Source organism: Vigna umbellata, chromosome 4, assembly GCF_029865625.1.
Source record: "Vigna umbellata cultivar VRB3 chromosome 4, Vumbellata_1.0, whole genome shotgun sequence".
Lineage (NCBI taxonomy): Eukaryota > Viridiplantae > Streptophyta > Magnoliopsida > Fabales > Fabaceae > Vigna > Vigna umbellata.
The window spans coordinates 35,663,068-35,676,198 of record NC_142168.1 but is presented as its reverse complement, the minus strand read 5'-3'; the positions used below and the strand labels follow the sequence as shown (position 1 = coordinate 35,676,198).

General features: G+C 30.6%; 2 protein-coding genes and 1 pseudogene across 3 annotated transcripts; all 3 read right to left on the bottom strand.

Moving 5' to 3' along the window:
• Positions 1-720: 720 nt before the first annotated feature.
• LOC148200012 (uncharacterized) lies at positions 721-2,105 on the bottom strand. Its single transcript, XM_088112143.1, has 3 exons — positions 1,980-2,105; positions 1,685-1,802; positions 721-1,317 (listed from the first exon to the last, which is right to left on the bottom strand). Exons 2-3 carry the CDS (start codon positions 1,788-1,790, stop codon positions 1,133-1,135), a joined length of 291 nt encoding a protein of 96 aa, XP_087968269.1. The 5' UTR covers positions 1,791-1,802; positions 1,980-2,105; the 3' UTR covers positions 721-1,132.
• Positions 2,106-4,363: 2,258 nt separating this feature from the next.
• LOC124820440 (cytochrome P450 82A4-like) lies at positions 4,364-7,782 on the bottom strand. Its single transcript, XM_047292124.2, has 2 exons — positions 6,743-7,782; positions 4,364-5,167 (listed from the first exon to the last, which is right to left on the bottom strand). The coding sequence occupies exons 1-2, from the start codon at positions 7,775-7,777 to the stop codon at positions 4,538-4,540; spliced, it is 1,665 nt and encodes a 554-aa protein (XP_047148080.1). The 5' UTR covers positions 7,778-7,782; the 3' UTR covers positions 4,364-4,537.
• A 1,728-nt stretch (positions 7,783-9,510) lies between these two features.
• Positions 9,511-11,995, bottom strand: LOC124820442 (cytochrome P450 82A4-like; annotated as a pseudogene). The gene is made up of 2 exons (XR_015786122.1): positions 10,942-11,995; positions 9,511-10,212 (listed from the first exon to the last, which is right to left on the bottom strand). The product of XR_015786122.1 is annotated as a cytochrome P450 82A4-like (transcript).
• Positions 11,996-13,131: the final 1,136 nt, after the last annotated feature.

The window sequence follows — 13,131 nt, the reverse complement described above, 5'->3', positions numbered from 1 at the left end:
TCTTTTGAAATATTACACAGTCATTTAGAGACAACAAATTGAATAATATAAAAAAATAATACCAATATCATGTAGCAACACCAATATATAATATAACCAAGTCCAGCACATGTTGATATTGCAACATCATACATTGATTCATAAAATGTAAGAATGAATCAGTATAGAGTTTATGAAAGAGACTATGTTTTTAAAAGACCGGAATATACTATCTTGATCTACATGTTTACTTGCTAACTTCTGACAGCACTTCCTTTTAACGTACTGAGATCTTCTTGAATAGGCGAAATGTAATTTAGAACGAGGTCTTCCAAGTCTTTCGGTCGAAGCGTCTATAATAACACTTCCACTCTCAAGAAGACATAATTAATTAATCAATCTTTATTTGTGACTTATTTTCATGACCCTTGTATGGGTCTAGATTGAGTAGATTTGACTAAGTCGAAATTGATTTAGGTCACCTCAACCTTTAATAGGACTCTTAATTGTTAATTAATTATCTTTACCTGGGAACACTGAAATGACGTGGTTTGATATGATGGCATTTTTAAGTCCCATAGTGTGTACACTAGTTCCCCAAATTTGAGGGGTTTAATTTGAGAATCACTTATTTTTCAAAAATAATTCACCTTCTTTAATAGCCAAATTGGACCGTGTTGGTATAAACTAAATACAATTTCGATTGAAAATTAAGATACTAAAAACGTAATTAATTCATAATAACAATTAAATATTATGTACTAATCATATATAGATATATCTCCCTCTGCAGAATACATATATAGTTTTTTCTGATACAAAATCAAGGTAGCTGAAAGCCTGAGACACACTATTCATGGATCTCTAAAACCAATACATGAATGAGTTGCTAAACATTCCAAGATCACGATGAAACACAACACAAACCTACACATACAAATTTTTGGTGGTCACATCGACTTGGTGAGGCAGTTGCTACATATATATATATATACACAAATGGATAATTGAGTTGGCTGATTCAGAGAAGTGGAGAATCACCGTGTGTTCTGCACAACCCCTCTTATTCATGATTGAAGCAAAAGCCACACCAACACACAGGTTGGATTTTTCTGTGAAGAGAAAAACACTGACACAGACACAGTAATCGTCATCAGCCACGGCGGCACATGTAGTAATATGGAGCACACCTTGCCCAGTTCAGCAACTTCCAACATTGTCCCTTTTTCTTATTGTTGGTGTTGTTTTTGTTGGATTCATTTCTGTTCAGCATCTCCCACATCACTTGAATGTCCTCATACTCACATGCCCTCACATCATGCTTTAGTTTCAGCAACCCTGCAAATTTGTTTCCCAAACATTCATCTACTTAAGCAACTCTGTACCTTTTTTCTGTGAACTCTAATTTCACTTCAACCATGCTTAACCTAAATCCTTAACATGAACAATCTTTACAAAATCATATTTCAATACCACCCTCAGCTTAACTTTTTAAACTTTTGAATTTATTTATGACAGAAAATTTCAAAAACATTTTTGTTTGAGTGAACTTGCTCAGGTCTAATTTCTGACATTTATTTCCGGAAAACACATTTTACCCTAAAATTATTACCCAAAAAGACTTACTCTTATACATCATACCCGATTAGATATAGAGAAAAGTAGACATCGATGAAAAGAAATTACAATTATCAGAGAAGTTTACCATTTTTGCGAAATCTGAAACGCGTGGCGACACTGAACCAAACCCGTCGAAGGGGGTACATCATGTTCCGCCACCAATTCACCCGCCGAGAAACCCTCATCTCCATATCTTCACAATGCTATATAATTCAAGAAAAATGAAAGAAATAAGAATGAAAAGTTTATGAATTCCTTTACCCTTTTAAATGAAAAGGACGAAAGTTAATTCAGAATCGAAAGGGTGGCATTTGACAAAGAGATAAAGAAAATTAACGAAACACGGATAGCGTTTCAACAGAGAGGAACAAAACACTAACTGAGAATGTCGATGTGGTGTTTTTGGTTCCTCGGCGAAAGGGAGAGACAACGCAACGAAGGTTGTGAGGAACGGAACGCGGTTTGTTGTGTTCATAAAGTGGTGTTCTCAACCAACTGTTGCAACCGACAGAGCCATCGTGGGTGTGCCACGTGGCCAGCCTGCAACCGTTGCTGAGCTGTGAAGTGTTTCGTTAGGATTGCGACATTTGTGTGTATGGAGAGCACCTATTGGTGGTTGTTTCCTTTGTCTCAACAACCATGTGACGATATTATTCCAACTGGCCCCACCCATAAATATTTTTTACTAATAATGAAGAATACGCGTATTAATAATACGCAATGAGGTTAAAAAGAAATTAACAATGGAAATACATATTTGCTTTTTTTTCACATTTGTTTATCAATTATAAAATAATTTCAGAAAAAATATTAAAGAATATTATTTTGAATCTGTTAAGTGGCAAACGTTGATGGGCCCAGCACGTGAGATTTTTATTCCGTGATTTTGGGCCCAACGGATGAGTGAAACAATCACCAAAACCAAACATTTGCTATCCGTTACAAAATGTTTCATCCAAATAGGATTCAAACGAGAGGAGAAAAAGCAAGATTCAAATTTTATATGTGTATCACTTTTGATGGTTTGTTTTTTGTTTTTCAAATATTTATTTTTCTAACATGTTTAAATATTTAATTTAAATACATGTTTTCAAATTTTACTGATAAAAATTAAGTATGTTAGCAATTAACATTTATTAAGAAAATTGTATGTTTAATGAAGAATAAAATTGTCAATATAAATTCTAATTTGGATGGACGGACGAGAGAGATAGATAATCAAATATTCAATAGCTAATGAATACGTTAAATAAATGTAAATTAATTGAAAGTAAGATAATTATGGTTTTATGATAAAAGTTCTTCTATAAGTACGTACATGTGGCATTTTGTCTTTTGCATACTTTAAGATATTTCAAATTAGCTAATTAACAATTTTGCTTTCATATAAGTAAGTTGCTTTAAGCAAGTTTGGATAACTGTTCTGATAAACAACTATAAAAAGTAAATTATTTATTTATAAATAATAATCTCCTGGGTATAAGTTAAACTTTTTAAAAGAAAATAATATGAAATTGTATATATAAAGAAATTAATTTTAGTTTTCGTAGAAAACGATTTCATTTTCTATTTTCTTTCTCTTACGAGAAAGTCTTTTAAGAAACATACTAATGCAAAACAAACATTTTAAGTCTATTATTTTAGATTTTTTTAAGTTTGTTTTTAATAAATTTATATTTGATAGAATTAAATTGTAAATCTTGATTTGGGTGTGAAATTTATGGTCAAATTCTCACCTCAATGCATTATTACTATTTGGGACCAACCAAGCAACTGGACAACCGGGTAATAATGCTTTAAACAAAGTTTTATTTTTTTAATTTACCTGTTTAATGTGAATTTATTATTGTATAATGTTAATTTATTATAGTTAGGCTGTTTTTTTTCTACAACAATTTTTATGTACTTTGAAAAAATAGTGGTCCGAAATTGTCAAGAGAATTGTCTTCAGTTTCCTATATGTGGTAGAAGCATTGTGATTAAAGTTTATAATTTTAATTTTCGTAAAAGATATTATTTGATGATGAATTTTCAATTTAATTACATATATATATGTCTTGCATGACTCTAGAAAAAAATTTTATGTAAAAAAAAAATAAATGTTCAGATGATGTGATTTGGTCTATAAATTCTAAAAAGTATATTTTAACATGTATATAAATTGTAATTAAGTTTAATTAATTTGGTTTCAAATTCAATAGAAACTAAATTACTCAATATCTAAAAAAATAAAACTAAATTAAATCAAAACTTTAAATATAATTATTAAAATGAAAACAAACATTCTCATGTGATATTATATTGTCTATCATTCCATGACATGACAATGACCTGCCACATCATAATTTATGTATTTAAAAAATTAAAAAATATAAAAATATCTCGAATTGATGATATATGATATGTACGAACAACGTGTTACCATTAATATAAGAGAAAATACCCAATCAATTTAAAAAAAAAAAGAGAATTAATTGAAAGAAAAAGTGAGGACGAAATTCAACCCATATAACAAATACAATGACTAAATATATAATTAAATATAATTTTTTTTAAAATAAATTACTTCCTACAAACATAAATAAGAGAATACTTTTTAATATACAATTTCCTTGTAATTTTAAAAATTATAACTAGCTCTTTTCTCGTTACTACTTTTTTGTACATTTTTTTCTTTCTTATGTAATAGTTAGCTTTTTTTTTTTATTATTTAATTTAACCCAAATTTTTGATAGCACGAGAGAAGGAGAAAAGAGAGGTGAAATTACATAAACAAGTCATAAATATACTTTGAACACAAATACAAAGATAATAAGATACATCCTTTTGAAATAATTTATCACAGAAACTATAAAGATAGCAACAAATACTTTGAAGAAACTAGATAGAAAATTATTTGGAACAAAAATCCAATGTGATCACATAGTTGACACAAGGATTAAAGGTTTTCATAACAATTAAAAGGTAGACGTGGCTTAACAAGAATCTCAACCGGAGTGGTTTTGGTGTTGGTTAATCCAAAGGTTTCAGTCATATCAATAGGATCAGGTGATGGACTTAGAATTTCAAAAGAATGTAAAAAAGAAGCAAGAACAAAATGCACCATTTGAAGGCCAAAAGATACTCCTGGACACATTCTTCTACCACTTCCAAATGGTAATAACTCAAAATGTCGACCTTTCATTTCAACATCTTTGTGAGTTGTTAGGAACCTTTCTGGTTTGAACTCCAATGGATCTTCCCAAACATTGCTATCTGTCTGAATCTTCCAAGCATTTGTGATCAGACGAGTTCCTTTTTTTATGTTATAACCACTTAAAGTGCAATTCTCTGTGAATTCACGAGGTGCCAAGAGAGGACCAGCAGGATACAATCTCAGAGTTTCTTTGACTATGGCTTGAAGATATGTTAACTTACTTATATCTGACACACTCACCAATTTCTCTTTTCCAATTTGAATGTCTAGTTCGTTTTTAACTTTTTTCAATACAGAAGAATTTGCCAATATCAAAGATATTGCCCACGTAAGAGTAGTATTAGTCGTGTCGGTTCCTCCTGAAATCACTGACTGCAAATCAAATAAGTCACCCAAAAGAAATATATAAGTGAAACTGATGAATTAATTTTAATTTACGAAAAAGATTATTTAATTTGATTAAATTATATTTATTTTCTAGGAAATACTTGCATCACTTGTATAACCATTTTATATTTCCAAGATGTAAACGGTAAAAATTTCTAAACTGCTGATGTAGAATTAAATTTTTTTTCCCTCAATCTCATTATTCTTCTCAAAAACCAAATCAGAGTAGAAAAATACAAAATAAATTCTAAGTGGTCCATTCATTTTCATTCTTCCAACATCACAAAGGTCCTTTTCTACAACACCAAAAAGTCCACTCTCACCCAAAAAAAGTATCATTTGCTTCTACACATAACAAGTAGGAGTGGATAAGATTAATTATCTAACTTGTTCGAGTTTTGACTGCTAAACTCAGTCAATTTTCGATTAGGATTGAATTGATAGTTTTTACTGTAGCCGTTTCAACCAAATTTGTTCAACATTTGACTGGAGTTGACTCGGTTAAATTCTGATCGAGATCAACTTAACTAAGTTTCCTTTGTGACTAGTCTTAGTTGAATTCGTCCGATTTTTGGTCTCGACTTATTATAATATTTTGTTTGACTTGACCTATCTCAACTTTTGGTTCTACTTAACTCATCTTAACTTTTATTTTTTTGTTTATTGAAGAACCCATGTTATGAATGAAGTAGGTAAATAATACCTTTTTTAGTTTTTAAATTAAAAAATATTGTAGTTCAAATCAAAAATTAGTGCAATTCAGTTAAACAATCATCTAATTCAGTTCAAAATTAATATAGTTCAAAAACAAGATACAAAATTGTTCAGTTCAGTACAATTAAATACAGTTTAGTACAACAATATAATTTGATAAAAATAGGTCAGATCAGTTTATCTAAACTAATTTTCAGTTCATTTTAATTCAACACAAACTAATTTTTTCAGTTCATTTTAATTCAAGACATTCAGTACAATTTTTAGTAGTACAACTCAAATATAACTCATTTTATCCCCTCCTAATATGTCCCTCAATTTCCCACAGAAGAATAAAAACACATATCTCTCGCTCGTATAAGTGAACCCCGTATCAAGGATGAAGATAATCACTACAACATAACACAACAACTCACAAAAACTTTTTTTTTTAATATTTAGTGTTTGTAATGATTATACATCACAAACTAAAGTTTTACAACTTATAAAGTAACAATAGGAGGACATATATTTATATTCATTTGTACATAAAGGTAAAATATCATAAAAAAATAATTTTTTCGTAGTTTTTAAAAAAAATAAAAAATAAGAAAAATAATCAATTGTAATATTTTTTTGAAAAAGAAAATAAAAAATTTATGTGTGAAAGTATATATTTTCAACTTATATTTTAAACACCACTTATCCTAAACAGGCGAAGTAAAATATGTATTTGTTTTTTCTAATTAAGTTAGGAAAATATATAAAATCTGATAGTACTATAACTGTGTTATATTTGTATGCATAATTTTGTTTAAGTTTCAAATCTGGAAAGGACTGTACTGTGTAAATTAAACATATACATACCAGCACAGTGGATTTGGTCAGGGTATCTCCATCAAACCCACCAATAGTTCTTCCATCAAACAACGAAATCATCGTATCAATGAAATCTTGAAATTCATCAACCTTCTCACCCAAACCTTTCTTTTGTCTATGTTCCTCCACCTTCTCATCTAAAATACTATACAATTCTTCGGCAGTTTCTTTCATGGCTTTCTCATGGCCTCCAAAATCAAGCCATCTCAACCAAGGAATAGCATCTCCCACTGCGAACAACCCCAACAGACGCACGAATTCCTCCACAGCTTTCACAAATCTCTGTGCCTTCTCGTCGTCCGAGTTTTCACCGTCAAAATATCTCTTCCCATCGACCATTCTCAGGATCATGTTGAAAACCAAGTGAGAAAACCATTGCTTCAGCTCCACCAAGGCATAGCCAGACTCGCCCTTTTGTCTACGCCAAAGATTATACAACTCCTTGATCGAGTCTTGAAGTTCTGCGACACGAACATGCTGCAGTTGATCCACTCGACGAGAGGAAATGATCTCTGAAGATGTAATCTTTCGTAGCTCGCGCCAATAGGGACCATAGGGTGCAAAGCCAAACATGGCAGTGTTGTAGCCCATGAGTTCCACGGCAACAAGCTTGGGGCGAGAGGAAATCACCGTGTCGTTTGTGGTGAAGCATTCCTTTGCTATTTCCCAGTTGTTGATTACCACAGTCTTTTTGGAACCAAGTTGGATGGTGAAGATGGGTCCGTATTTTTCAGCCAAAGCACCCAAAGTTTTATGAGGTGCCTTTGAACGAGTCAACAGTAGAAGATGACCAATTATTGGCCATGCTCCTGCAACTGTGGGAGGCTCTTTGCCTTGACGAAATTTGAAGGGATTGTACAGAAATAAACAGAAGAGGATTAGAGACAGAAGTCCAATGGTAGTGGAATTCAGGTAATTTAGAACGAAATCCATTTGAGACTTAGCTAAGGCTGTGTGTTTTTGAAATAGGAAGCTTCCTTTAAATAGAGCATTCATTGCTACAGAGATGAGGAGAAACCGCATTTGATAGCTGGGTGAAGTGTGGTACAACAGAAAGTTAAGGATGTAATGAATTCACTTATGAAAAGTGAGTTAGATATTTTCAAAACCTACTTATGGTGGAGAACAACTTGTCATGATGCTAGAAATATCTTTCTCAAGATATTATTAGAAACTAGACGCATCTTTTTAATGTGTTTTAATTGAAGTTTTATTAATTATTCAAAATTTTTGTATTTTCTTACATGAACATGTGAAGTTTAATTTTTCTGTTAGTTTTTTATTTTGGTATCTTACATATTTGTCTTAATATAAAACACTAAGCGACTTATATAACTTTTATTGAAAATATTGTGAATAGGATGAAAGTATCATCCTCAGTATACCAATGCTAATGATAATCCCTTGATGAATATAAGGGTGATTTTGGTAGGAAAGCATGCGTGATTCATTTGTGTGGAGAGAAACCGTAAAGTCAGACTACATTGATTTATATTGAATTTGGGTGAATGAATTAAAGAGTAGTTATTCTTATATTTTCCAATTTTCATCATGCACATTTAAAATACTATAAATACCCTACCAACCTTTGAAATGTAGTTCAAAAGCCGGTTAAAAGATCTATTTGACCAACTTTCGTCGATTAAGTTTTTTTATTTTTTTAATTTTTTTGTTTTATTTAATAATAATAATAATAGTAATAATATAATATTATTAATAATAAAAATAATATGAGTAATAGTAATAATAATAATATTAATACAAATAAAATATATAAAATTTTAAAAACCATAAAAACCTTAACTGATGATTATTTATTTTACATTTATATTTTTATTTAATAATAATAATAACATATTAAAAAATTATAAAATAAAATTTAATATTTTAAATTAAAATATTATTTATTAAAAATAAAATAAAACATATTACAAAACTAAAAACAAAAAAATAAAAAAAATATATTAAGCATATTTGGAAATACGGTTATTGAATAATTTAAATTGAATATGTTAATCATATTTTCAAATACGGTTAACATATTTTTTAAGATTTCAAATACCGTCATACTATTCATTTCGGAAACACGAGATGTGTTCATATTTAAATTTCTTGAAAGACTATAAATTATAATATTGTCACTTACTTTTCTACTAGTAAAATCTTATAAGACGGTTTTCACATTTTATACCGCAAAAAAAGAAAGAAATTTTTCTGGATCTAACGAGTATGTTATAAACAAGAAAATTTTAAATTTATTGACAAATTAATAATTTATGAGAAAAAAAATTGTTGATAAATTTTACTAACAAATACGTAATATCCATAAAGAATCAAATATATAAAAATAAAATCGAATTAATTTAACAAATATAAAATTAAATATATAATTAAATCTAAAAAATTTAAAATTTTTCACATAAAAAATAAATTATTCTTCTAAATTATCTAATCAAAACACAACATAAAAAGAACATTTTTAATATAAAATTTATTTTATCAATTCCTTTGAAATTATAAATCGCTCTATACCCGTTACTAATTTTTGTTCAGTTTTTCTTTCATATGTGACAATTAGTTGTTATATTTTTATTTAATTTAACCCAAATTTTTGATACCACAAGAGTTTATGAGAAAAAGAGCTGAAATTACATAAACAATCATGAATGTTCTTTGAATACAAATATATATAGATAACAAGCATACATTCTTTTGAAATAATTTATCAGAGAAAACGTAAACATAGTAACAAATAATTTGAACAAACTAGAAAAATTACTTGGAACCAAAATCCAACGTCATCACTTAGTTGATACAAGCATTAGTGATTTTCATAACAAGTAAAAGATAAACGTGGTTTAATAAAAATATCAAGTGGAGTGGTTTTGGTATTGGTTAATCCAAACGTTTCAGTCATATCAGTAGAATCAGGTGATGCACTTAAAATTTCAAAAGAATGTAAAAAAGAAGCAAGAGTAAAATGCACCATTTGAAGGCCAAAGGATACACCTGGACACATTCTTCTACCACTTCCAAATGGTAATAGCTCAAAATGTTGACCCCTGATATCAACATCTTTGTGAGTTGTTAAAAACCTTTCTGGTTTGAATTCCAATGGGTCTTTCCAAACATTGCTATCTGTCTGAATCTTCCAAAGATTTGTAATTAGACGAGTTCCCTTTTCTATGTTATAACCACTTAAAGTGCAATTCTAGAATTTCTTTGAATTCACGAGGTCCCGAAAGAGGACCAGGAGGATACAATCTCAGAGTTTCTTTGACTATGGCTTGAAGATATGTTAACTTACTTATATCTGACTCACTCACCAATTTCTCTTTTCCAATTTGAATGTCTAATTCTCTTTTAACTTCTTCCAATACAGAAAGATTTCTCAATATCAAAGATATTGCCCATATAAGAATAGTATTACTCGTGTCAGTTCCTCCTGAAATCACTGACTGTAAATCAAATAAGTCATCCAAAAGAAATTGTATCAGTGAAGCAAATAAATCATCCAAAAAAAATTGGATCAGTGAAGCTAAGGAAATTAATTTTAATTTACGAAAAAGGTTATTTATTTTTATTTATTTATTTTCTAGGAAATACTTGGATAAGCTGTATAACCATTCTAGATTTCCAAGATGTAAAAGGTAAAAATTTCTAAACTGATGATGTAGAATTTAAAAGTTTCTTTTTTCTCAAAATCTAATTATCTTTCTCAAAAACCAAATCAGAGTAGAAAAGTAGAAAATAAATTCTAAGTGGTCCATTGATTTGCATTCTTCCAACACCACAAATGTCCTTTTCTACAAGACCAAAATTTCCACTCCCAACCAAAGAGTACCCTTGCTCCTATGCATAGTATGTCCCTCAGTTTCCCACCAAAGAATAGAAACACAGATCTCTCCCTAAGTATCAAATGAACCCCATATAAAGGATGAAGATGATTATTACAACACAAGACACACCAAGAACTTGGATGTGTGAGAGAATAACTTATATTTTAACACCAATTTTCATACCACTTATGGTAAACCGACGAAGTAAAATATGTATTTTTATTCCTAAAGTAATTTAGGAAAATATATAAAATCTGATTGCAGAACTATGTTATATTTGTATGCATAATTTTGCTGAAGTTTAACATCTCGAAAGGACTGTAATATGTAAATTAAACATATACATACCAGCACAGTGGATTTGATCATGGTATCTGCATCAAACCCATCAATAGTTTTTCCATCAAACAAGGAAATCATCACATCCATGAAATCTTGAAATTCATCAACCTTCTCACCCAAGCCCTTCTTTTTTCTATGTTCCTCTAACTCCTCACCTAAAATACTGTCCAATTCTTTGGCAGTTTCTTTCATTGCCTTCTCATGGCCTCCAAAATCAAGCCATCTCAACCAAGGAATAGCATCTCCCACAGCGAACACACCCAACAGACGCAGGAATTCCTCCACAGCTTTCACACATCGCTGTGCCTTCTCATTATCCAAGTTTTCACCGCCAAAATATCTCTTCCCCACGACCATTCGAAGGACCATGTTGAAAGCCAGGCGAGAAGACCATTGCTTCAGATCCAGTAAGGCATAGCCAGACTCACCCTTTTGGCTACACCAAAGATTATACAACTCTTTGATAGAGCTTTGAAGTTCTGAGACTCGAACATGCTGCAGTTGTTCGACTCGACGAGAGGAAAGGATCTCTAAAGTTGTAATCTTTCGTAGCTCGCGCCAATAGGGACCATAGGGTGCAAAGCCAAACATGGCATGGTTGTAGCCCATGAGTTCGACGGCAACAAGCTTGGGGCGAGAGGAAACCGCCGTGTCGTTTGTGGTGAAGCATTCCTTTGCTATTTCCCAGTTGTTGATTACCACGGTCTTTTTGGATCCAAGTTGGATGGTGAAGATGGGTCCATATTTTTCAGCCAAAGCACTCAAAGTTCTATGGGGTGTCTTTGAACGACTCAATAGTGGAAGGTGACCAAGTATTGGCCATGCTCCTGCAACTGTTGGAGGCTCTTTACCTTGACGAAATTTGAAGGGATTGTACAGAAATAAACAGAAGAGGATTAGAGACAGAAGTCCAATGGTAGTGGAATTCAGGTAATTTAGAACGAAATCCATTTGAGGTTTTGTTATGGTTGTGTTTTGTTTGGAGCATTCGTTGCTACAGAGATGAGAAGAAAGCGAAGTTGATAACTAACATAGAAAGTTAGTGGATGTAATGAAGTCACTCGAAGATGTCAGAACAAAAGTGAGTTCGGTCTTTACAAAACACACGTGTTGTATGGAGGAGAAGAACTTGTCATGCTGGTATTGAGAAATATCTTTCTCAAGATATGATTATAAATTAGACGAATTTTTTTGATATTTTTTAATTGAAGCTTTATTAATTCTTCTATTAATTATTCAAAAAATTTGTATTTTCTTACATGAACTTGTCGAGTTTAATTTTTCTGTTAGTTAAATTAGATAACTGTTATCTTATTTTAGTATGTTACATATTTGTCTTAATATAAAACAGTGACTTATGTAACTTTTATTAAAAATATTGTGTATAGTATGGAAGTATCATCCTAAATATACCAGTGGTGATGAAAATCCTTAAACAAGTATAAATAATAATGTAGAAAGTATAACATCATCATTATCTAACGTAAATTTAATACGAAAGAAATAAAAGTTACTTAAACTTGTTTTACATTAATTTGGGCGAAATAGTAACGACTGAAAATCGAGTTGAGTAACTTTCAACCAAATTTCGTCCAATGTTGATAAAAATCGTCTTAATTGATATACATTGTAAAAATTTGATCAGTCAGTCTTGATCAAAATTCAATCTTAATCAAAATTTAACCAAATTCAGTTAAGTAGGTCTCGATAAACAATTGATCGACTTTTATTAAGATGACCACAGTCAAAACTTAGTTGTATTTAATTTGAGCAAAATTTGCGTTAAGGTTTGACAAAATTAATTGAATTGTACTCAATTATTAAAAAGTACATTGAACCAAAAATAGTTCATCTAAATTGAAATGAACTGAATTACTTTTTTTCTAACAAACCGAATTGAAGTGAACTATTATTTGAAAACCTTGAAAAAAAATAAAAATTAAGTAGATAGAAAAAATTTGTCTTTACTCGATCGAAATAGTTTGAAGTCAAAATTTGATCGAATTCAAAAGAGGTAGTTTTAGTCGAAACTCGATCAAGTCAGCCCCAACCCAAAATCAGATGAACTAGGTCGAGAAGCCATAAACAAAACTCAATAAAGTCCATCTCAATCAATATTCGGCCAAGTCAGCCTTCGTCGAAAATTCACCGATTTGATCGGAACTACCACAACTAAAACTCGATCAAGTCGATCTT